At 41.4% G+C, this 22,545-nt stretch overlaps 2 protein-coding genes across 2 annotated transcripts; one reads left to right on the top strand and one right to left on the bottom strand.

Annotated features, from left to right (window-relative positions):
* Positions 1–853: 853 nt before the first annotated feature.
* Positions 854–9,178, bottom strand: zgc:153738 (uncharacterized protein LOC558115 homolog). The gene is made up of 19 exons (XM_064933169.1): positions 8,986–9,178; positions 8,301–8,628; positions 6,916–7,035; positions 6,367–6,558; positions 6,014–6,085; positions 5,518–5,723; positions 5,217–5,337; positions 5,055–5,165; positions 4,890–4,965; positions 4,631–4,737; positions 3,558–3,644; positions 3,387–3,448; positions 3,120–3,202; positions 2,588–2,695; positions 2,171–2,370; positions 1,924–2,010; positions 1,636–1,813; positions 1,237–1,475; positions 854–1,111 (listed from the first exon to the last, which is right to left on the bottom strand). The coding sequence occupies exons 1-19, from the start codon at positions 8,994–8,996 to the stop codon at positions 992–994; spliced, it is 2,508 nt and encodes an 835-aa protein (XP_064789241.1). The 5' UTR covers positions 8,997–9,178; the 3' UTR covers positions 854–991.
* Positions 9,179–10,417: 1,239 nt separating this feature from the next.
* On the top strand, positions 10,418–22,290 carry alkal1 (ALK and LTK ligand 1). The gene is made up of 6 exons (XM_064933168.1): positions 10,418–10,977; positions 11,678–11,962; positions 15,269–15,322; positions 17,968–18,051; positions 20,064–20,137; positions 21,729–22,290. The coding sequence occupies exons 2-5, from the start codon at positions 11,689–11,691 to the stop codon at positions 20,126–20,128; spliced, it is 477 nt and encodes a 158-aa protein (XP_064789240.1). The 5' UTR covers positions 10,418–10,977; positions 11,678–11,688; the 3' UTR covers positions 20,129–20,137; positions 21,729–22,290.
* Positions 22,291–22,545: the final 255 nt, after the last annotated feature.

The raw sequence follows: 22,545 nt of genomic DNA, 5'->3' as shown, positions 1-22,545 counted from the left end.
TCATGGGCTGGAGCCCGTTCTGCCAAACTCTTTGCCTGTAATCATCTCTGCCTGCCACGGGACGTCTTCCTGGGGGCTTGGAAATTGCAGGGGATTCCAGTACCTGGTTGACAGGGAGGGTTATGGCCCAGAGGAGAGGTGCTAAGTCTCCTAGAGGGGGGGGGGTACTGTCACACCCTGATCTGTTTCACCTGTCCTTGTGCTCATCTCCACCCCCCTCCAGGTGTCGCCATCTTCCCCGTTATCCCCTGGGTACTTATACCTGTGTTCTCTGTTTGTCTGTTACCAGTTCGTCTTGTTTGTCTAGTCAACCAGCATTTTGTCTCAGCTCCTGCTTTTTTCCGTCTCTCTTTTTCTTGCCCTTCTGGTTTTGACCCTTGCCTGTCCTGACTCTGAGCCCGCCTGCCTGCCCCTGCCCCTGCCTGCTGTCCTGTACCCCACTACTCTGGGTTATCGACCCCTGCCTGCATTGACCTGTCGTTTGTCTGCCCCTGTTGCTGTAATAAACATTGTTACTTCAACACAGTCTGCATTTGGGTCTTACCTGTAACCTGATGGCATTTAGAAATCCATTCTCAGACATTTCTTGATTGCCTATTCGTAACTCAACGATAGTGTTCTTGCATATTGTTAAATCCTCTTTATGGAGTCAGATAAACATTTGAATAGGCTTATTACTTAGTGTTACTATGAGTCGCATGTGAGGTATTTATAAAATCATACTGTATATACTATATACACATGACAAATATCACTACCCACTACAGGATGCCCCTGACTTTCTGCTTTAAGCAACCCTCCAATAGCAGTTTGGCCCATGTGACATATTGAATGAACAGAAAATGACAGTGCATGAAGAGAAAATGAAATAAATTATACAGATTCATTTAAAATACAATAACTTCAAGGAAACTGGTGCGCAAATGTTATTGGTGTCCACCTCAGTTTTTCTTTCAGTGTTGCGTTCAGTTAAGGTAAGACGTTGTTTGATTTACTTCTTCCCTTTCTTCTTGGCATCTTTGCCTCCCTTTGTCGGTGCCTCCTCCTCTCCCTCCTTTCCTGAGGCAGCCTTGGCTCGCTTCTTACCCAGAGGAGTTTTAGCATACCAATTCTGTAAACAAATGTTCATCATCAAAGTCTTTATGTCAAACACCTTTCATGTAGAGAAAATGCATTCAGCATCAACAAACTAAGATTTAAAAAAAAAAGCTAAGTATAAAACATTTCATAATTTACCTTCAGGGCCTCCTCCTCGTCCTGAAACACAGGGTCGATCTTGGCCAGCGGGGCCACAAACTCGGTGGCGCCCAGGGGTCTCTTGGCCAGCTGCTGGACGCGGCGCTCTGTCAGTATGCTGCGCACCACCTGCACCATATGACCCTGCGTGTAGCCATCAGAGATCTTGGCCAAGGAGCTCAGGTCCAGGGCAGCCGTAACCTGTCCTCCGTTCTTCTTGATCAACTGCCTCCACATTACTAAGTGAAGAGCGTAGATTTGACCATTAGCACTTGAAGGGTGCCTACAATAAGACTTCATAACACATTCATAAGCATGCATGCATAACACATTCACAGGCAGTACATACATAAGCAGTTCATTAATGCTTATGTCAACAACTGGGAGATACATTCTTACCATATCGTGAGGCGTAGTCAGGACGTGGAATGAGGATAATTTTGCTGTACACCTTACATAGTGATTTGAGGTCAGCATTGAACGGATCATGAGTCGTTCCCACGACTAGAACACGATCTTCCCCTTTGATCGATTTGAGGATCTTGGGCAAGTCTTTCTTCAAGCGTTTTGGATCTAACTGTACATGAGAACATTGTTTGGACTTAAGAATTGAGATATCTTCTCTTACCCTAGCATTATAGAAAATGGTATAACCTAAGCTAGTAACTCATGGGTATGAATGAATACCTCTTTTTCCTCCTTCGGTACTTTCTTGTAAAACATTTTCTCTGTATCTCCAATCCACACCACTGATGGCTGCAACAGTCTGGCAACCTACAAACAGAATGAATGAACGAATGAATGAATGAATGAATGAATGATCGAGTGACCAAACAAATGACTGGACATCTACCTCAGAACCATCAGTCAATTGAAAATGTCAACATAATCAACAAATCAAAACGGGGTACTTTTTCATTACATTGTGTGTTACCTTGAACACCATGTGGAGCATCATGGCCAGGCCACTCTTGCCGGGGTATTTCCCTGCCAGGTTCAGAGGTGACAGATCAAATAGGTTGGCGCCCGTCTCCTGGCAGATGGCATGGACCAGCATCTTCTTGCCTACGCCCACGGGCCCTGCCAGCAGGATGGCCTTCACCAGAGGAGCCTTCTCATGGACCACCTGAGAACCTACAAGCAACATTCAGAACTTACTGTAGCTAGAACCTTTAGAAACTTCCAGAATAAATGTCTAGCTGAAAATGGCCGGTATATTCTAAACAAAGACAATCTAGCAAGTTTAAATCAATCACAAGACGAATTCAATTGTATTGGTATTAAGGATTAACGTCTCTAATTCTGTGAGACTCTTATCATCTGAGGACAACTACAGATGTTCCAAACGTACCTAAAGGTAAGACGGCGTACAGAGCTATAACTTGTCTCACGTCAGATAGCGAAGGCATGGGCTCAATGTCAGTTTGCCTTAACGTTGTCCCCAGATAGCTATAGTCGCCTGGGACACAGGAGAGAGAAGCTGTCAGTCAGGCTGATCAAATCTGGGGAGAGCATTTAGAAAAGCTGAAGAAAAGATGAACGTAAACCAGTGACATTTACCATCTTGATTCATGAATATGGGATTTCCCTAAAATATGCATTAGTTTGTCCTCAATATTATTTTGCCAAGCACTAGCCAGGTGAGGGCAGTATTTGCACACTTATCGAGCTGTCCTTTTTGTCTACAATACATAACAGCACTTATATTATGATTAATGGCAGTCTGTACAAAATGATGTGTGCACAAAATGATTTAGCACATTTTAAAGTGGTTTCAGAGGAGAAAGGAGAGGTTAGAAAATAGACCTTAACCTGAAGGTAATTGGTAAAGGTAGTGCGTATCTCCAGACAGCACACAGGAGGGACCAAACAGTAATGCTTACCTAAATAATCCTGCAGTTTAACGTTATCTGATTGTTTCAACAAGCCCTGTTCCACCAGTTCCTGATACAGAGACTCAATATTCCTATAGGATGCAAATATTTACATATTTCAAAAATTGCTTTTTTTTCCAGATCTAAAGCATTGTTGTATGTTGTGCCATTCAAATTCTAAAGCCCCTATCATGTACATTCCATGTGTAAAAGTAAATGGTAAAAAGCTCAAATGGCCTATCCCACTGGGAGAAATGTAGATGAGTCTGGTCTCACCTATCAGCTGTCAGATCTTTGTCTTTCTTTTTCTTCTTTCCACTTTTCGACCCTTTCTTTTTCTAAGCAGCAAAATAAATGCCATCAGCACACTTCTCAAGTAAACAGATACCAAACATAAAGGTATTATTGAAATATCGTCATAGATAAATGTTCCCTCCTGTGTGTTACCTTTGCGCCTCCCTTGGCTTTGCCACCCTTATCTTTATCCACGGCCAGTTTCCAGTTAGCCAGCTCCTGCCTCATCAGCTCATCCACCTGTGTCAAGCACAACAGCTCACTCAGTAGCCTATATGTTTACCTTATTAACAACATTAAAGGGATAGTTCAGGATTTGGGCAATGAAGCCCCTTATCTACTTCCCCAGAGTCAGATAAAATCATGGATACCATTTTTATCTCTCTGCATCCAGTATGAAGGAAGTTAGAGGTAGTTTCACGATTCAATGCTAACTAGCGTTAGCGCAATGCATGGAAGTCTATGGTATCTATTAGCATGCTGGCAGTTGCCATAGACTTCCAGTCATTGCGCTAACGCTCATTAGCAACTTCCTTCAAACTGCACGCAGAGACATACAAATTGTCACACCCTGACCAAACAAAACATAGAAACATACAAAGCAAACTATGGTCAGGGTGTGACAATTTGTATGTCTCTGCGTGCAGTTTGAAGGAAGTTGCTAATGAGCGTTAGCGCAATGACTGGAAGTCTATGGCAACTGCCAGCATGCTAATAGATACCATAGACTTCCATGCATTGCGCTAAGGGTTGGTCAGGGTGTGATCTGAGTGGGCATTCTATGTTGGATGTCTTGTTTGTCTGTTTCTGTGTTTGGGCCTGATATGGTTCTCAATCAGAGGCAGGTGTTAGTCAGTGTCTCTGATTGGGAGCAATATTTAGGTAGCCTGTTTTGTGTTGGGTTTTGTGGGTGATTGTTCCTGTCTTTGTGTTTGTTACACTAGATAGGGCTGTTTTCGGTTTTTCACGGGTCTTGTTTTTGTATATTGTTCTATTTTCATCTTTAAAGATTTTAAAGATGTATCAAAATAACCACGCTGCGTTTTGGTCCGCCTCTCCTTCAACAGAAGAAAGCCGTGACACAAATGGTATCTACAAGTTAAGTAGGCAAAAATCTTGAAGTATCTCTATAATATTTACCTTAGTTTTATCCACTCAGTGCAGTGGTAAGAGCAAGGCTACCTGGCCTGCCTTACTTCTCAGAGTGACAGAATAATTTATCTCACCTGCAACCTGATCTCCACCTCAATCTCCTTCCTCTTCTCCTCCTTGATCAGCTCAGCCTCGTGCCTCTGGCTGAAGTTCTTGGACTCGGTACGATTCTGCCACACCTCTGTCAGTCATAGAAACATCTACTTTCAATGTACTGTAGACTATTGATACATAAGAAAACACACTGCATCTATAAGGCCCTTGTCTACCAGAGAATAAGAATAAACTCCAAAACATTGCGATGCTTTGGATGCCGTTATCCGTTTCTCTTACCACCAAAGGTCTTGTGTCCTACTTCCAGTTCTCCTAGGAAAGCAGACGGCAGCATCTTTAGCCCAGATTCCTCCTCCTGTGGTTCAACAAAGCTACAGTCATTGATTGGACAGAGTAAAAGCATCTCGTTGACCATGGTTATCTATTCCAAAGTCTTTCATGTACCTCATCTCCTCCCTTTCCCTTGTCTTTCTTCCCTTTGTCCTTCTTCTCCTCCTTCCCTTTCGTGCTTTTGTTGGCGTCCTCCTCATCTTTCGCTGCTAGTTCCTCCATTAACTTAAAGACAGCAGACCCACTTACTGTAAGTCAATCTGCGTGTATTACTACCATCTCACACCAGAAGATGGATTCACTGATGAATACCTGTTGAGGTGTTTTCTCCGCAAAGATGAGAGTCGAGCCTCCATCCTCCTCCTCTGGGTAGTCAGGGAAAGTTCCTGTTGCATCACTAACATCCAAACATATTACCATCAGCTGCATATTGTCATGTACAGTATGCATTTCACTGCTATGACAATGTCACCCCGTTATTTCCATCTAATATGGAATAATATAATGACGGTGTGAACAAACATTCTCCTAACATAATCACTCGTGATTCACAGCCATCTCCCTGTAATAAACTCACTGGCATTCGATGAACCACTGTCTGATCTGGTCCTTCATGGTCTCCCTCATGTCGGGCCCCTCCACCTCTCTGAGTTTGTCTGTGATGGCCACAATGGACTTCTGGTAGTCCTCCTCATGCTCCTCCTGCTTGCCTCTCCGACGGGCCTCGTTGGCCAGGGCAGCTGTTATGGCAGGACAGGGCTGGGTGTGTCTGGGCTCCATGGCCTGAGGGTACAGGAGGAAAAGGTGAGACAACTGCTATGGTGGATGAGGCTGTCACCAAGCGGAGTAGGGTGATGGTACCCCTAGACACTGATCTTGGGTCAGTTTAGAATTTCCCCCACTGATGGTTATGGTTAGGATTGGGGGGAGCTGTATCTGATCCTAGATCTGTACCTAGGGAAAACTTCTCCCTGGAGCATCATAAAAGAATCCTACGGCTCCATCTGCTGGTAGCTTACAATACGCACTACACTATAGAAACGTTACAGATAGAGCTTATCAAACCAACTCACCATGCCCAAAAATATCATCTCCTCCTCTCGCTCCCTCTTTGTTCTTTTCCTCTGCACATAACCCTTCCACACCTGGAAAAGAGAAAAAGTAGCACCTTTGTTCAACTATTGTATGGTGTCTTTAATGACTGACACTCACAGAGCATTCATACAAAAGGCTAGCAATAACTACAGCAGGCTAGATAAAGACCTCTGATTTCAGAGTATTCTCCCAATATGCTCCACATCATCACTTGGCTATACCAGTGACGTATAGTCTGGACTAAGCAGCCTCATTTACCTAGCGAGTGTGAGACCTATGGTCTTGGACTGATTGAAGGTACAGTATCTGACTTTGACAGGCTTGACCATACCTTCTGGATGCGAACCACAGCCGTGTCGATGGCCGCTGCCCCCAGGTCCCTGTCCTTGGCCCTCCTCTGCCTTTCCTCATCGCGCTGGATCTCCCTCATGAACTTGGCCCTCAGGCGACCCTGACGGGCCCTCTCTGACACCTGGATGATCTTTATGGCTTCCTCCAGGTTCAGTGCACGCACTCCTACAGGCTAGGGGCACAACACAGCATGGGGTATTAAAGGTGGTCCTGTGTGGCTCAGTAGGTAAGTATGTAGCAATGCCAGAGTCGTGGGTTCGATTCCCGCTGGGTTCACATACTTTCATGTACGCACTCACTATACTGTGAGTCGCTTTGGACCAAAGTATCTGCTAACTGGCATTGAATTATTATATTGAAAGGAAGTTTCTCAAATCAAATCAAACCCAATGTTATTGGTCACATACACATGGTTCTGTGATAAACTGAAGATGATATCTTAGCTAGTTACTGTGTAGCTATGTGTAATTGCTGTGTAGTTGCCTGTAATAACACCAAGTCTAATGTTAAGTGTTATAGAAAAACTCACTTTGGGTCGCTCTACTACCTCGATGAGGTTGAGGATGTTGGAGAGCATATTCCGTCTCTCCTGCAACACCTTGCTGCGTTCACTGAGGAAATATCGAGGGATGGGGATCTCAATGTCCTCCTGTGATGAGGCATGAGATGCATTATGTCCAAAAAAGATACCGTTTATTACAGTAAATGAAACATGGGCTACATACCAAAACGGCACCCTGTTCCCTGCATAGGCCACAACTTTTGACCATAGCCCAAAAGCAGAGCACCATATTGGGAATAGCTATTCTAGAAACCTTAACAAAGGCTTCCAAACTGGCAGCGACTTCAGGGAAAAACAGACCAAAAGGACATAGCAAAACGCTCAACTATTTAAGGTTTAAGACTCCAATCTGTCCCCATACATTTAAATTGATGAGGCACTATAACCACATAAGAGTTAAATTAGTATAGCGTTCTCACTCACGGGTGCAACAAATATAGCTTCTTGCAAGGCACACCTCAAAATATGTTAATGAGTCAGAAAAACAATGCCATGTGCTCACTTGTGCATTGTAAAAAAAAATCCTGTTGTTTTTATGGTACCTTACTAGCATCCAGTTACCTGCAATTTACTGTAAAAAAAAAGTTACAGTGTGTTACCATACACTATAAAGAAACTTTGGTTTAACAGTACATTACTGTTAACTTTTCAGTAATGTACTGTTGAACCAAAGTTTCTTTGTAATTTACAGTAACATTCTGTACCTATTTTTGTTACAGTGTGGTCAAAAGGTTTTGGGCACTCCAAAGATATGGTTCGGTACTGTATTCTGTTGGGTGTAATTACAATACCATTCAAAATACAACAATTTTCCCACAATCCACCATAATTTACAGTTAAACATTTTAGAGTTATTTTTACTGTTGATAATACTAAAATTACCATATAAATTACCGCTTTCAGTTACAGTCTATCTGAAATATGAAAATTTGCAATCAAATTGCCAGGTAGCCTATTATTGTTCTGGCAAAGATGCCTCCATAGTAGATTTTTAAAACTATTTTATATGGGTAGGTCTACTCTGTTTTTGTCAGGCAAAACAAGAGAAAATCAAGCAAGAAAATCTGGATATGTGTGCTAGTCTTTGTGCGCCAAAGCTGATGACTTGTCATTGGTCAACAATCAAGACACGCAACTTTTTGGTTCTGAAGCACAGATGAGATGTTTTTGAGACAACTATTTGGTGCAATATATGTAGCCTATTTAAATATCTATGAAAAATATGTATTTGTCCCATTCACACTTGCAACCCTTAAAAACATTTTTGGGACCCCCAGTTTGAGAACCCCTGCTGTAGGAGACTTCTTATCAACTTTCATTAACAAAAAGGGGGAAGGGGGGGGTGAACTTACAGGCGTGAGCTTCAAGTCCTGGATGACATCGTCCATGTAATGGTACTCAGAGAACTCTTTCTCCACCATCTCATTCTTGAGTTCCAGCACCCGCCCCATCACGCCATCCAGGACCTCTCGGATCACTTTCCTCTTCTGGGGATGAACCACCTGGTCATAGGCCTCCTCCAGCTGCCTGAAGATCTGCACGTAGCGCACGTAGAGGGTGGCCAGGCGTTGGAAGAACACCACTCGGTCCTTCTCTGGGCGAGGAGGCTGAGCAGGGAACTCCTGAGTCAGAAGGGAGTTTAACTCGACCTGGGCATCAGCCCACAGTTTGTTGTATGTACTGGAAGAGAGACAGTCATTGGAAGGATATTTATCATGACAATTAAATCAGTAGAATTTGCTTGCACTTCGGGAAATGAGTAAAAACTAAGAATTCACCAACTGAAAACTGGGAGTTTGCCATCAATAGTATGATCATGTCCATAACATTGATAAAAGGCTTACATTAGGTCTATCACATTGATATTTGTCTATTAAGAAAATTATGGTATGCAAAATCTGCTACTAGCTAGTTTGATAGACAGGTGGTTTGTTAATTGGCAGAAGTTCAGGCAACATAAAGTAAACATAGCTAGCTAAATTAATAGCTAAAGTTAGCTAGCTCGCCAGCTAACTGAAGTCAATTAACGTTACTAACCTGTGAGACATGATGCAACTATCTCTATGTAGCCAATGGCGCCTTTTGAATTCAATGTTTGCTAACTAATACAAAAAAAATCCTGGCAGTTAGCAGTTTGTACAAACATCGTTAGCTACATAGCTAGCTTGATAAACTCAAGGCAGTCTACAACTTTTTTATTTGTGTCCCGTTTGTTCCCATAGCAACTGACGAGCTCCGGAAGCAGCCCACGTGGGATCTTTGACGCGGATGAACCTGTTGCCTCACTGTCACAATTTTGAAGAAATTACAAACGGTTTCAAATTAATTATGTGTGACTAGCATTGTAACAATAGCAGGATGAGTAAAAGTAAAGTGACATTTTTGACGAGTGAAAGTGAGTATTTTGGCGATTATTGATTATAGAAAATTGTAATGTATTTTGTAGCCTATACTAAATTATCCAAAAGATATTTAAAATGTGTAGTCTATTTTGGGGGCTTTTCACAATTTTCAGGCCCCATCTGAGAGTGTAGTCTAGCCCTAGCTGGCTACTGACTGAGCCAGGCTGAGCCTCTGGGGCTGCAACGTAATTATCAGGCCACCAGATGACATTATTTCTCTGAAAGCTATTGTGCGATTTTAAAGACTACTTTGACTAATGATGTTCAACATTCTTTGAACTTTAAAATATATATATATTTTTTAAATGTTTTATTAGGCTTTAAGGCTATGCATTATAACAACCTGGTATGAAACATGTTTTGAAGTAGGTGTTTCGTTACTGTACTGCATTATAAAATGACAATGCAGTTTTTCTCTATTGTTATGAGGGCTACACATTTTGAGGAGAGAATATGAAGCTGAGCTCATCATCAGCATCATGATCCGCATAATGGCCCTCGTAGTGCATGATATTTTGCGAGGATCAGATTTGAATGGATATGATGTGAAAGACAGTTTGCATTTTGATGTCTGTATGCCATATTTCAACTGATGCCCTCTGCTGATGCATGATTCATAGATATAGCCCTATATATTCCTAGTATTATGGATTGCTTTCCATTGCAATGTAATTTACACCCAGTCACAACTATGACTCATAAGCCTATACATTGGATCAATGCAAAGCCATACATGAGAGATGAAGGTATAGCGCTATCAAATATGTCACTATCATAACACCGAGGGAGAACATAGTTTACATTTTCCTGACGGCATATCATGACACGCATGTGTACAAAAATCACTCAATGAATGTTCGATCCGTTATCATTACTCCAGTTGGGCCTACTCTGTAATAAATTCATAAAAATAGGCGGCATGTATCAACACTCTCTTAATTGTCCAAGACCACCAAACCACCTGATTTTCTTACTTTAAAAACAGTCCATACGAGAAGAAAAAAAATGAGATCTTGAACTCAAGTGCTCGAAACAGTCCGAGGGCTGTTCTTGAAAGCGCATTCTCTGCTGCGCTTAGGCAGTCACAAGACTTGGACATCCATGAACAAAAACAAAGACACTACAATTAGCCGACATAGGTCAGGGTCAAGCCCATATGCCACTAAACAACTCTGCATTGAACAGGTCTTGCAATTTTGGAAACTTATTTCACCCGCCATTGCGCGCTTCGGATGATATTTTCCCCAATGGAAATCTCAGCATTAATCCTTCCCATCCAAACTTGACATTGCAACATTGTTTTTCCTAAGCACGAATACGAAGTGAAGTGGTGTTCTTAGTCCACTTTCAGTGATGGGTTTGGACGTAAAGGAGGGGCGCATGCCAAAGGTAGCGACCACTATGGAATAAATTAAACCAAAGATATCAACAGTTGCCTACCACCCACTCGAAATCGATTGTATTAGAAGCTCGCTGAACGTATAAAACGGGACGTATGATTTCAAGACCGGCTGCAGACAACGGAATCTTCGCTCAATAAGCTACACAACCGACAACGCCTTGAGAGATTTGATACAGACAACTCGTGTCCACTTTTCAGGACATAAGGATCCTTTAGTAACTTAAAGTAAGTTTGACTTTGTTATCCAAGTAAGTTTGAGATTGATTTCTATGTCCATGTTATTAATTTGCTTTGTATAAGTAGACTACTGTCATCATCACTTGACAGTTACTATTCATCAAAGGGCAATGGAATTACGCAGAGACTCGGATTTTTCACTTTAAAATGTATGCCAAGAGAGTTGTATGCTATGCTAAACTTTGAAATAAATGTTTTTTGTTTGGTATACATTTAAAAGTGAAAAATCTTGAGTTTTAGCATAATTTCATTATCATGGAATTGCCCCAAAGCAAATGTTCTCACACCTGTTTGAATTGAAGACACCACGCCTTGTTTTATTATATTAGATCAATATATCAGCATTACTGTGGCTTTGTATAGTAGCATGACAAACACCATGTTAAGGAATTTGCAATTGTTTTATTAGCTACATTTTTATTCCCTCTAAATGAGATTATTCGAAGTAACAAAATATCTTACTCATAGTTGCATTTATTACCGTTAATGTCATTCAGAGTATATGTTCACTTGTATGCTTCATTTAATAGACTACTTCTCACTGTTTCCACCACTATTAATGTTATGCCCATCCTTTTGGGGGTGATAGAAGTATGCAGTCACTTTGCACTTACACCTTGTGATTGGACACCATTTGTTTCTTTCCAGCACTGTATCTAACTTGATTTGTGTTTGCTCGTTTACCCAGTCAGAAAAGCCATGCAGGCAGAAAGGAAATGGCACATACTTTTGAGTATAATCCTTATGCTGATCACCTCGAGCCAGTGCATGGACAGCAAGGAAGTGAAGCAGAAAGGGAGAAGGACCCTGCTGGACCTTATTTTACAGGTTATCGGAGACAGCCAATCAGGGGACAAGCCTTCAGTCTCCAGGCGCTATAACAGTGGCCTCTTCCCTACAGCCCAAGAGATGAGGTTCTCCTCTCGAGAAAAGCCTTTATATGTTCCTAGGCTGGATAACAGTAGACCCATAGGTAAGCTGATAAGATTTATTTTTAGGCCATGATGAAACTGTAATCCCTATTTCACTGGGGTGTGACAGCTGCCTCTGGTCTGTATCAATATGTCTGCTACTGTTGCCTTTTGTTCATGATTACTTGTCCTTTTCCATGTAGGAAATGGCACACTTTATGATTTGAAGAGGTGAGAGCTGTCAATAAATTATGACTATTTTACAAACAGTTTTTACAAACGCAATCGATGCTAGCATGCTTCACTATTTAGGGATGTGACAATATCAGCAATTGATTCAACAGGCTCTACATTACAATTCATTATCTGTATTTCTGTCTCTGATGTGATAGTCTATGAATTGTGAATCTATATTGCAGTTCCCTATTGGCACCCTGAAAGAGCCACAATCCATCCTCTCACTTGGCTAGTGAGGTATCGTATCACCGCATCATAACAAAAGATTATCAATGGCATCACCAACCAAGTTGCCCAGGGGCGGAGGCTCATTAGCATACTAAACTTGTGAATGATTCATTCAGTTCAAGACACATTGCGGAATCTCAAACCACGAATGATCCGCCTCCTCCAGCTTCTTGGACAGCCAGTGGTGAGCGTCACAGGGATGCATCACAGGTGACGTTAGACCAGGACACTCACGTGGCACACAGTTTAGTCAGCTGTGATCACACAGCCATTTTTACCACATTCACTGACTTCATTTCACGTGTAAGATGGAAAGACTATGTTAATGTGAAAGCCTTTTTTTGCTCAAGTGGAACAATAGAATCCATGTGATTTGTGTTGGGCTTTTGGAATGTGGTCAGAAGTACTGAACGGGAAGTCTTTCATACATTTAGAGCCAATTGATTCAATTTGTCATTCTGTGCCTGGTAGAAGCATTACTCATTGCCTTTGAAAGAAATGTGCACGGCTTTGATATATCTTTGAAGTCATTGTGAGAGGAAGGGTGGTGTTACAGTGCCTTTTAAGACATTACAAAATAGCATATGCTAACTGAAACTGAGCCATACGAGTAATTCCTTAATACTAATCTGTGCAATTGGGTGAGCAATGCTTCACATTCCCTCAGACTGTCTGTTACCATCCAAAATATTATAATAATAATTTTTTTAGAAATGCTGCGTTAATATTCCGGTCAAATGTCGCGTCGAGGGTTAGTCAGAGGCTTTATTGGGACATCCCCGCCCAAAGTTGTCAAAGCAGCGTCACAGACCAACTGTGTAACAGGCAAGAGAACTACACAGGCTGCTGGCCAGACAGAGAGTACCTTGTGAGGAAGTGAAAAAGGCTGCACATTAGCAAGTGGTGCGTGCGCCATTCCTTAAGACCCACAGTCACACTAGATTGTCCATGTTTTGCACGCAAGGAAGGAAAGGGAAATACCTCCTGCACACAGTTTCCGTTCTCTTTGCCAAGGTGCACTAGGTATCTCTCTTTCCTGACCATCAGGTAATCCAGACATCTCCAGCATCTCCAAGGCAATATTGTTGGACTTAGGCAATAAGTTTGATGTTCTACCGGTTAGTGTTAGCATTTACCGACCATTGGAGCCAGGTTAAGGTTTCAGGACCCTTATTCCCCTTACGTAAAGACCCATAGCCTGTTCATCTTTTCATATTGGAGTGATGAGTCGTTGTTTTCCATAGTGCCCAGTGGTATGTCGGGACTTCAAACGCATTGCCTAAGCTTACTGTAGTGGTTCGTAATTGAACCGATCATCTTCTGTGATTTCTGCATCAGAGAGTACTGTTCATTCCTCAGTCCAGTCTGGTAAAATTAGCACAGCAACTAGCTGCACGGAATTATTCTTATGACATTGATAAGCATTACAACTGCCGGGCTATAATCTCCTTGCACTGTTAGCCTGAATGCGTCTGACACCTGTGTGCTTTGCATGTTTGGAGAGAGGATGGGCTTGGCTGAGCTACAGAATGTGTGCAATGAGCTTCCAAGCCTGTTGGCTTGTCTTCAGTTGTGAGGAAATCGGTGTATGGGCAATTCCACGGTAACAGAATGACGCCGAGGCTCCAATTTTCACTTTAAAATGTACGCCAAACAAAAACCATTGCTTGCAAAGTTAAACAAACCATCTATGCACAAGGACGGCTTCTAACCATTTCCACTGAACATTTTACAAAAACACATTTATTCAAAGAAAAGTACAGATGTAAAGCATTGCGCAGTGGAATTCAGTATAGCAGAGTAGAGAATTGTTAATTTCAGTACAGTAAAGTACAGAAGGGGACAACAGAGGTCAGTCCAGTACAATACAGTAAATTACACTGCACTCTACTATAGTGTCCTGTGCTGTACTAAACTCTACTGTACAGTGCTGCATTGTACTGACCTATACTCTACTTTTCTTTACTGTTCTGTGCTCTACTGTACTGTACTGAGACAGGTTAAAGAAGGATTTCTACGACCTTGAGACAATTGAGACATGGATTGTGTGTGTGTGTGCCATTCAGAGGGTGAATGGGCAAGACAAAAGTGCCTTTGAACGGGATATGGTAGCAGGTGCCAGGCGCACCGGTTTGTATCAAGAACTGCACTGTTGCTGGGTTTTTCACGCTCAACAGTTTTCTGTGTGTATCAACGATGGTCCACTACCCAAAGGACATCCAGCCAATTTGACACATTGGAGCATTGGAGTCAACATGGGCCAGCATCCCTGTGGAATGCTTTTGACACCTTGTATAGTCCATGCCCTGACGAATTAAGGCTGTTCTGAGGGCAACTCAATATTAGGAAGGTGTTCCTAATGTTTGGTATACGCAGTGTAACTAAAAAATCTAAATCAAAATACTTAAGAACTCATAGTAGTTTTATTCCATCAGCTCTCATCCAAGCTAGAAAATGTATAGGCCTATTACTTCATAATATAAGCACAGGTGTGATGGGTTGGTATTTACATGGCCTTACTTTAAATGTTGTAATATTTAAACATTTACCTATTACTAAAAGGTTATCTTAAAGCTGAAATCCATATAGGGGGAAACAGCACCACTATTCCCCCCTCTGTGCCGTTTTTAGTTTTGTTGATGAAATGGAAGACAGGAGCGTCTGGCAGTGTGGTAAAAAAATACATCATCATGTGGTCGGTGACACTTTGCTTCTTGAAAGTCCAATATCTTGGAAAACTTTACTGCTGACATGCAAAACATTTTGGGACTGTATCAACAGTGGGACTGACGGAGAAAAGAAGAAGAAGAAGAAAATACATCAAACTTGTGTCTGAGTGGATTCTCCATTTAATGCTAAGAGGTTTCACAGATGGGTTACTTTTATTTTCTTCTTTTTTGTAGATATTGTCCCAAGAGATGTAAACCTGAAAGACAAGTTCATAAAGCATTTCACAGGTAAGACAACTGATATCAAAAAAATGTTCCGTCAACATTCAATTTTGACCATTTGTTTATGGATCAATCTCACCTTACATCAGTGGCCATATGTTTCAAGCCTCTTCGAGTAGGAGTCTAGGATCAGGTCTCCTCTGTCCATGTACTCTCATTGGGATCTAAGAGGCCAAACTGATCCTAAATCGGCACTTCTACTCTGAGAGCCTTGATACATACAGCCCTGCACACATTAGATCAGCTACAAATATTATAAATCCATGTAAAGCTATTTAGTTTGGCAGGGGAAGACTCTCGGCTCTGTGAGCTGAATCCACATTACCCCTCATTTCTGTGTCCTGCCTCCTTAATGCCTAATCAAGTAGCTTTCCAAAGTCCAATCATGGTGTCAGAGACCCTAATTCAATGTTATCCCTAGAACTATGTTATTGCCCGGGATGGGCCTCACAGATTTGCTGGAGAAGGTTGCCATTAAATTAATTTCTGATGGACATAGGGGAGAGAAGTGAGCACATTACTCCGACAGAAACAGCCAGGGTAAAGTTGAAGGCAACGTAATGTTAAAGCGGATTATTTGTCGCAGGACCTCAAAACAGACTTCAGGAAATGGTGTGAGAATCTGTTATCCGGAGGCTCGCTAAAGGCCCAGAAGTACTTAGGAGTGATCATTAAGTCTATTGTCTGAGTCCTTTTAAGATGTCATGGACCAGTAGAGAGCAATGATTTCTTGAGTCTGAGCAGAGCTAGGTTTAGATTTATTTGAACATCTTGGTATATCTGCAGAAACATACATAAAATGTGATGTCATACAATTTAAAACATAAGTGAAATATATAATCAGCCTAACTAAACTCAGCAAAAAAAGAAATGTCCCTTTTTCAGGACCCTGTCTTTCAAAGATAATTTGTAAAAATCCAAATAACTTCACAGATCTTCATTGTAAAGGGTTTAAACACTGTTTCCCATGCTTTTTCAATGAACCATAAACAATTAATGAACATGCACCTGTGGAACGGTCGTTAAGACACTAAGAGCTTACAGACGGTATGCAATTAAGGTCACAGTTATGAAATCTTAGGACACTGAAGATGCCTTTCTACTGACTCTGAAAAACACCAAAATATAGATGCCCAGGGTCCCTTCTCATCTGCGTGAATGTGCCTTAGGCATGCTGCAAGGAGGCATGAGGATTGCAGATGTGGCCAGGGCAATAAATTGCAATGTCCGTACTGTGAGATGCCTAAGACAGCGCTACAGGGAGGCAGGACGGACAGCTGATCGTCCTCGCAGTGGCAGACCACATGTAACAACACCTGCACAGGATTGGTACATCCGAACATCACACCTACGGGACAGGTACAGGATGGCAACAACTACCAGAGTTACACCAGGAACGCACAATCCCTCCATCAGTCCTCAGACTGTCCGCAATAGGCTGAGAGAGGCTGGACAGAGGGCTTGTAGGCCTGTTGTAAGGCAGGTCCTCACCAGACATTACAAGCAACAACGTCACCTAAGGGCACAAACCCACGGTCGCTGGAACAGACAGGACTGGCAAAAAGTGCTCTTCACTGACGAGTCGCGGTTTTGTCACACCAGGGGTGATGGTCAGATTCGCGTTTATCGTGAAAGGAATGAGCGTTACACCCGGCCCCGGATCTCTGGAGCGGGGTCTTTTTGGAGGTGGAGGGTCCGTCATGGTCTGGGGCGGTGTGTCACTGCAGCATTGGACTGAGCTTGTTGTCATTGCAGGCAATCTCAACGCTGTGCGTTACAGGGAAGACATCCTCCTCCCTCATGTGGTACCCTTCCTGCAGGCTCATCCTGACATGACCCTCCAGCATGACAATGCCACCAGCCATACTGCTTGTTCTGTGTGTGATTTCCTGCAAGACAGGAATGTCAGTGCTCTGTCATGGCCAGCGAAGAACCCGGATCTCAATCCCATTGATCACGTCTGGGACCTGTTGGATCGGAGGGTGAGGGCTAGGGCCATTCCCCCCAGAAATGTCCGCGAACTTGCAGATGCCTTGGTGGAAGAGTGGGGTAACATCTCACAGCAAGAACTGGCAAATCTGGTGCAGTACATGAGGAGGAGATGCACTTAATGCAGCTGTTGGCAACACCAGATACTGACTGTTACTTTTGATTTTGACCCCCTCTCCTTTGTTCAGGGACAGATTATTCCATTTCTGTTAGTCACATGTCTGTGGAACTTGTTCAGTTTATGTCTCAGTTGTTGAATCTTGTTATGTTCATACAAATATTTACACATGTTAAGTTTGCTGAAAATAAACACAGTTGACAGTGAGAGGATGTTTCTTTTATATGGACAGTGCATCATAAATAAGTCATAAACAACGAATTGGCATACCCCTAAATCAGTAAATATGCATATCAATGTAGTTTGTGAGATTAGTTAGTTGCAATTAGCATAGTTGGAGCTCTGCCTTGGTGAAAAAAAGGATATCTTGACTGCTAGATAATACTTTGCATGCTTGTCCAAAAATATTGTTTTTCTTTTGATGATGTTGCTAATGGAAAATTAACTTCAGTTCTGTCAATAAAATGTAAAAAAATTAGGAAATGAAATGGAACACTTTTTTTTTTGTTTTGTTTGTTCCCTGATAAGAACCTTTCTTTTTAAGCAGGACCAGTCAAGTTCTCATCGGAATGTAGAACACATTTTCATCGACTCTATCACAACACAAGGGATTGTTCAAAACCAGCATGTATGTATTCATTTTAATATCATAATACTGTGTGTATCTATATTTGTGATCAGTAACGTTGGGTTTCTGATAGTCATATATACCATGTTTCTGGCTGCCTTGCGACACTTTATTGTAGCCTGGTCCCAGATCTGTTTGAGCTAGAACCCAAATACTCATTATGACTGAATTTGAATGCCTTGGTGACATAACATGGTGTCTTGCTCTAACGTTAGCCAAACTCTCTTCGATGACCTCACATTCACCGTTTTTTACACAAACTGAACAATAGATTCACTTGTCTTTGAACAGAAGCAATAAGTGGACACTTGAATCAAAGCCTATAACATGTCAGTGTTCCACAGCATGTGCCATTATATAAATATCAATTTAGCAGATCTACTGAACAATCATGTTGTCATTGTAGTTTTCTTGGAAAAGGGACAGATGACATCAGACAGTAAGTAGCGAATGGCCTCAGTATGTTCCCAGATTGTATGTTAGTTTCTCAGATGGCTGCCTGAACTGAACTGTCTGAGCAGCAGCCCTGCCACCATTGTGGACCAGTGAATTAGAGCATTGAGTTTTGCTCTCTTCTTTTTTGTATTTGTCAATAAAGCAAACCACAACAGCCTCGTAGACTACTGAAACTCAGTTTAGTGAAACACTGGTCGTACGTTACAGTGTGTTGGCTTTGCTCACCAACAACCCCTTTCCTATTGAAAAAAGACACATGTATCATAGAAGGCCCTCTCTCTTTAGCCTCCCTATTCCCCTGGTCTCCAGGGTGGTGCTTAGGCCAGGGAGGGAGAAATTGTGAAATACTCTCTCTTGGATGATTTTAAAACTTTGACTGGCTAGACTTGAATGTCCTTCTGATTTTTAAAATGGCATGTTTTTGTTGTTGCATATATTCGGAACAGCTGTAAAAACATATTATATTCAAATGAAGATAAAACAGTATTGTCGCATAGGCTGGTCTAGTGGTTAATGCTACCACCTCTGGCACACATGTCGACTGTGTATGCTGGGATTCAAATCCCGACCCCCCCCCCCCCCCCCCGCGCAACGCTGGCGCACACTTCTACTCTCTGAACTCCAGGCGGTGCTATGGTCAAATGACATGGAAATATAGCTCTTTGGCCACGCACACCAGTGGTGGGTTTGGCATTGAAAAAAGGAAGTATATGCAGAAAAGTACCTCATACCTATGGTAAAAAAAGTAGTGGTGCATCTTTGATGATATGGGGCTATTTTGCTTCCACTGGTCCTGTAACCCTTTTTAAGTTCGACAGCATAATGAACTTTACCAAGTGCCAGGACATTTTAGCCAACAACCTGGTTGCCTCTGCCAGGAGGTTGCCACTTGTCCGCAGGTGGATCTTCTAGCAAGACAATAACCCCAAGCACTTATCAAAATCCACAAAGAAATGGTTAATTGACAACTAAATCAACATTTTGCAATGGCCATCTCAGTAGACCCAGGTTTGATTCCAGGATGTATCACAACCGGCCATGATTGGGAGTCCCATAGGGCGGCGCACAATTGGCCCAGCGTCGTTAGGGTTTGGCCGGGGTAGGCCGTCATTGTAAATAACAATTTTGTTCTTAACTGACTTGCCTAGTTAAATAAAGGTGAAATAAATTGAATGAATTAAAGTCTCTGGATTTGAAACCCATTGAAAACTTGTGGTTTGAATCGAGGAGGGCAGTCCATAAGTGCAGACGAAGGACATCAAGGATCTTGAAAGATTCTGTATGGAGGAATGGTCTCAGATCACCTCCCAATGTCTTCTCCAATCTCTTTTTTTTAAAGGTTCAGTGTTGTTTTCCTTGCAAGGATAGAGTGCTGGAGTACTGAAAACGGGTGGCAATAATTTTGAATTGAATTGTAAAAAATAAAAATATTTCTCTGAGCAATTGTATTAGTATAAATTAATAGAATTTCCCCATTTCTTTGAGCATACAATATAGCTCAGTATTTTTATTTTTATTTTTTAAAGTGATTAACTGTTTTCTTTATCATTTTACAGACTACAAAAGATGTGCAAGATTGCTAACACGGCTAGCAATGAGTCCACTCTGCACACAATTGTAGACATTGCATGTGAGTATACTTTCTTTTTAGGCGTTAAACTGTCACAGGGGTTAGATTTGCATATTTAGGCTTTATGTTGATTAGTACACTTGGTCGAGCATTGTATGACTCCTTGCTCGACATGTAAAGATACATATAAACGATTGACATTATCTTATTTATATTGTGAATATTTAACTGTAAAGATTGACAAGGAGCAATCCGGTAATATAGCTGTCCACTTAGAAGAAGAACCCTTTTTGGTTCTAGATACACACACACACACACACACACACACACAACAAAAATGTGCTATGTATTGTAAATACATGTGTAGTGTGGATGGAGATTCACATGCTGTACAGGTCCACCAGAGTATAGTTGTTATTTGTGATACTAATCACAGGAAGAGAGAGAGCTATGTTGTTGCTGTGTCAACATTATTCTAATTTGTGTCTAACATCTGCAAGTGATCTGTAAGGCTTGAAAAAAAAAACAACTCATGTTCACATAATCAGATCCATGTGTTGCTGGAGTTTCTGTCCGACATTCATATATTCTTAAAGATAATGCTATTGGACCCTTTTGTCATTCCAACGGTATTCCATCGAAGAAGAGGTCCTAATGTAATATACGTTCGGCAAAATACATTTATGCTTGATTATTTATAGTCTGGCTTATTCTTTTGGAAAACTCAAAGATGAGAGCAAGTATTTGTCGAGCTGAAATCATTTTACGTTGAAGGTCATGACAAAGTTACATGTGAGCGATTTATGTTAGGGCCCGCGTATGTACAATGAGCATTGTCCTAGATTTAAAAAAAAGTTCAACCGTAAAAAGAGGATCATTTTGAAACGCGACCAAGTGTCTTAACAAACTGTCAGTCACACAATGTAAGCTACTCACCACTTGGTCAGACAATGAAAAAGGAAGGACCTGGTTGACGTGGTCCAGCTAATATGCTAGATCGTCATTGTGGTTAAGTTGATAACCCTTTGTTACACTTGTCTATTGCCTCCACCTGACGAGGCTGACGACAGCAGGGATGAGGATATCTGTGGCCTACATTTGTGGTCAGGCTCACTTAGAACTGACTCCATGTCAGTTGATGGAATCTAACGGCCTTTAAATGGTCTAACATGAATGAGGCACCCATTACAAGCACCACTTTAGTTGGAGTGTCATTGGAATTAATTTGATTGGAAAATTGAGGGGGCTGGCACATTAGCAGTTTTTCCCTCTCTCCAGTCATTCAGAGAATGTGTTCTAGTCCGAACCATAATGAGAGGCCTACTGCCACTGGGGTGTCATGAGGGACTTATTAGGTGAATCATCGATTGACTCATCCAGCTCTTTAGGAAATAAGTCAAGAAGTGCCCTTTAACATTTAGTCCCTAATAAGGAAATACGGAAGGGCAGCTCAAACTCTTCATATTCTACCTCATTTAAAAAAAAACTATTTTATATATATATATATGACCAGAATGTCACAGGACACGGATTGTGTCTTTCTGCTAGACGGGAGATCCTGTTGCCTATTTTATAAACTGAGAATGTAAAGAATTTAAAATTACATTCGAAAAATATGTAAATGTTTGTAATTTGATTTTGTGTGTTTCAGGTTCAAAATATTGAGCGGGGTCTATGTTTTGCCAAGGAAGTGCCTTCAATTTGCAGCAGTCACATTAAGAACATAATATTGTAATTGTTTATAGTATTTTTATTTTTGTTGTTGATACTGTATGTATATGAAAATGTTGACAGATTTGATTGGTTTTATGAAATAGATTAGCATTTTATTTTCATGTATCATGTATTTTTAAGAAAACCTTAATTTAATATTGAATACACCTATTTATTGAAATGTATATAATTATTCACAATAATTCTGAAATATTCAATTATTTTTCTTTAAGTTCTCATCTGATGAAGTGTGTGAATTCATCTCACTAAATATTATTTGCTTTGTCAATATTACATTTTTGAGACGGTCCCACCATGGTCGTTTCTATATGTCTTTCACTGTCATTGTCTACATTGCATTTAATTTGGCACTTGAACGATTTCACACAATGAAAACATATTGAAGGATGACGATGGTAATAATGCACTGCAGTACAGAACAATAAAAAAATATTCAAGCACAGCATATTTGCAATTATTATAGAAGAGCATGTTGAGGGAACCATTTCTGAAGTTTCTGCTGTTAGGACACTCAATAAGGAAGCTGCAAGCAGGGTTGTATCCCAAATGGCATCCTATTCCCTATAGTCTACTACTTTTGACCAGAACCCCATGGGCCCTGGTCAAAAGTAGTGCACGACAAAGGAAAATGTCTACCAATAGGATGATATGCCATATTCCAAACATCAGCATGTGACTCACACACACAACTATATTTCACTCAAGAGTATGCTGTTGGGAAGACCATGAGGATT

Source organism: Oncorhynchus masou, chromosome 24 (genome assembly GCF_036934945.1).
Source record: "Oncorhynchus masou masou isolate Uvic2021 chromosome 24, UVic_Omas_1.1, whole genome shotgun sequence".
In the NCBI taxonomy this organism is placed as follows: domain Eukaryota; kingdom Metazoa; phylum Chordata; class Actinopteri; order Salmoniformes; family Salmonidae; genus Oncorhynchus; species Oncorhynchus masou.
The sequence above is the reverse complement of the archived record's forward strand: the minus strand, read 5'-3'. Positions and strand labels throughout refer to the sequence as shown.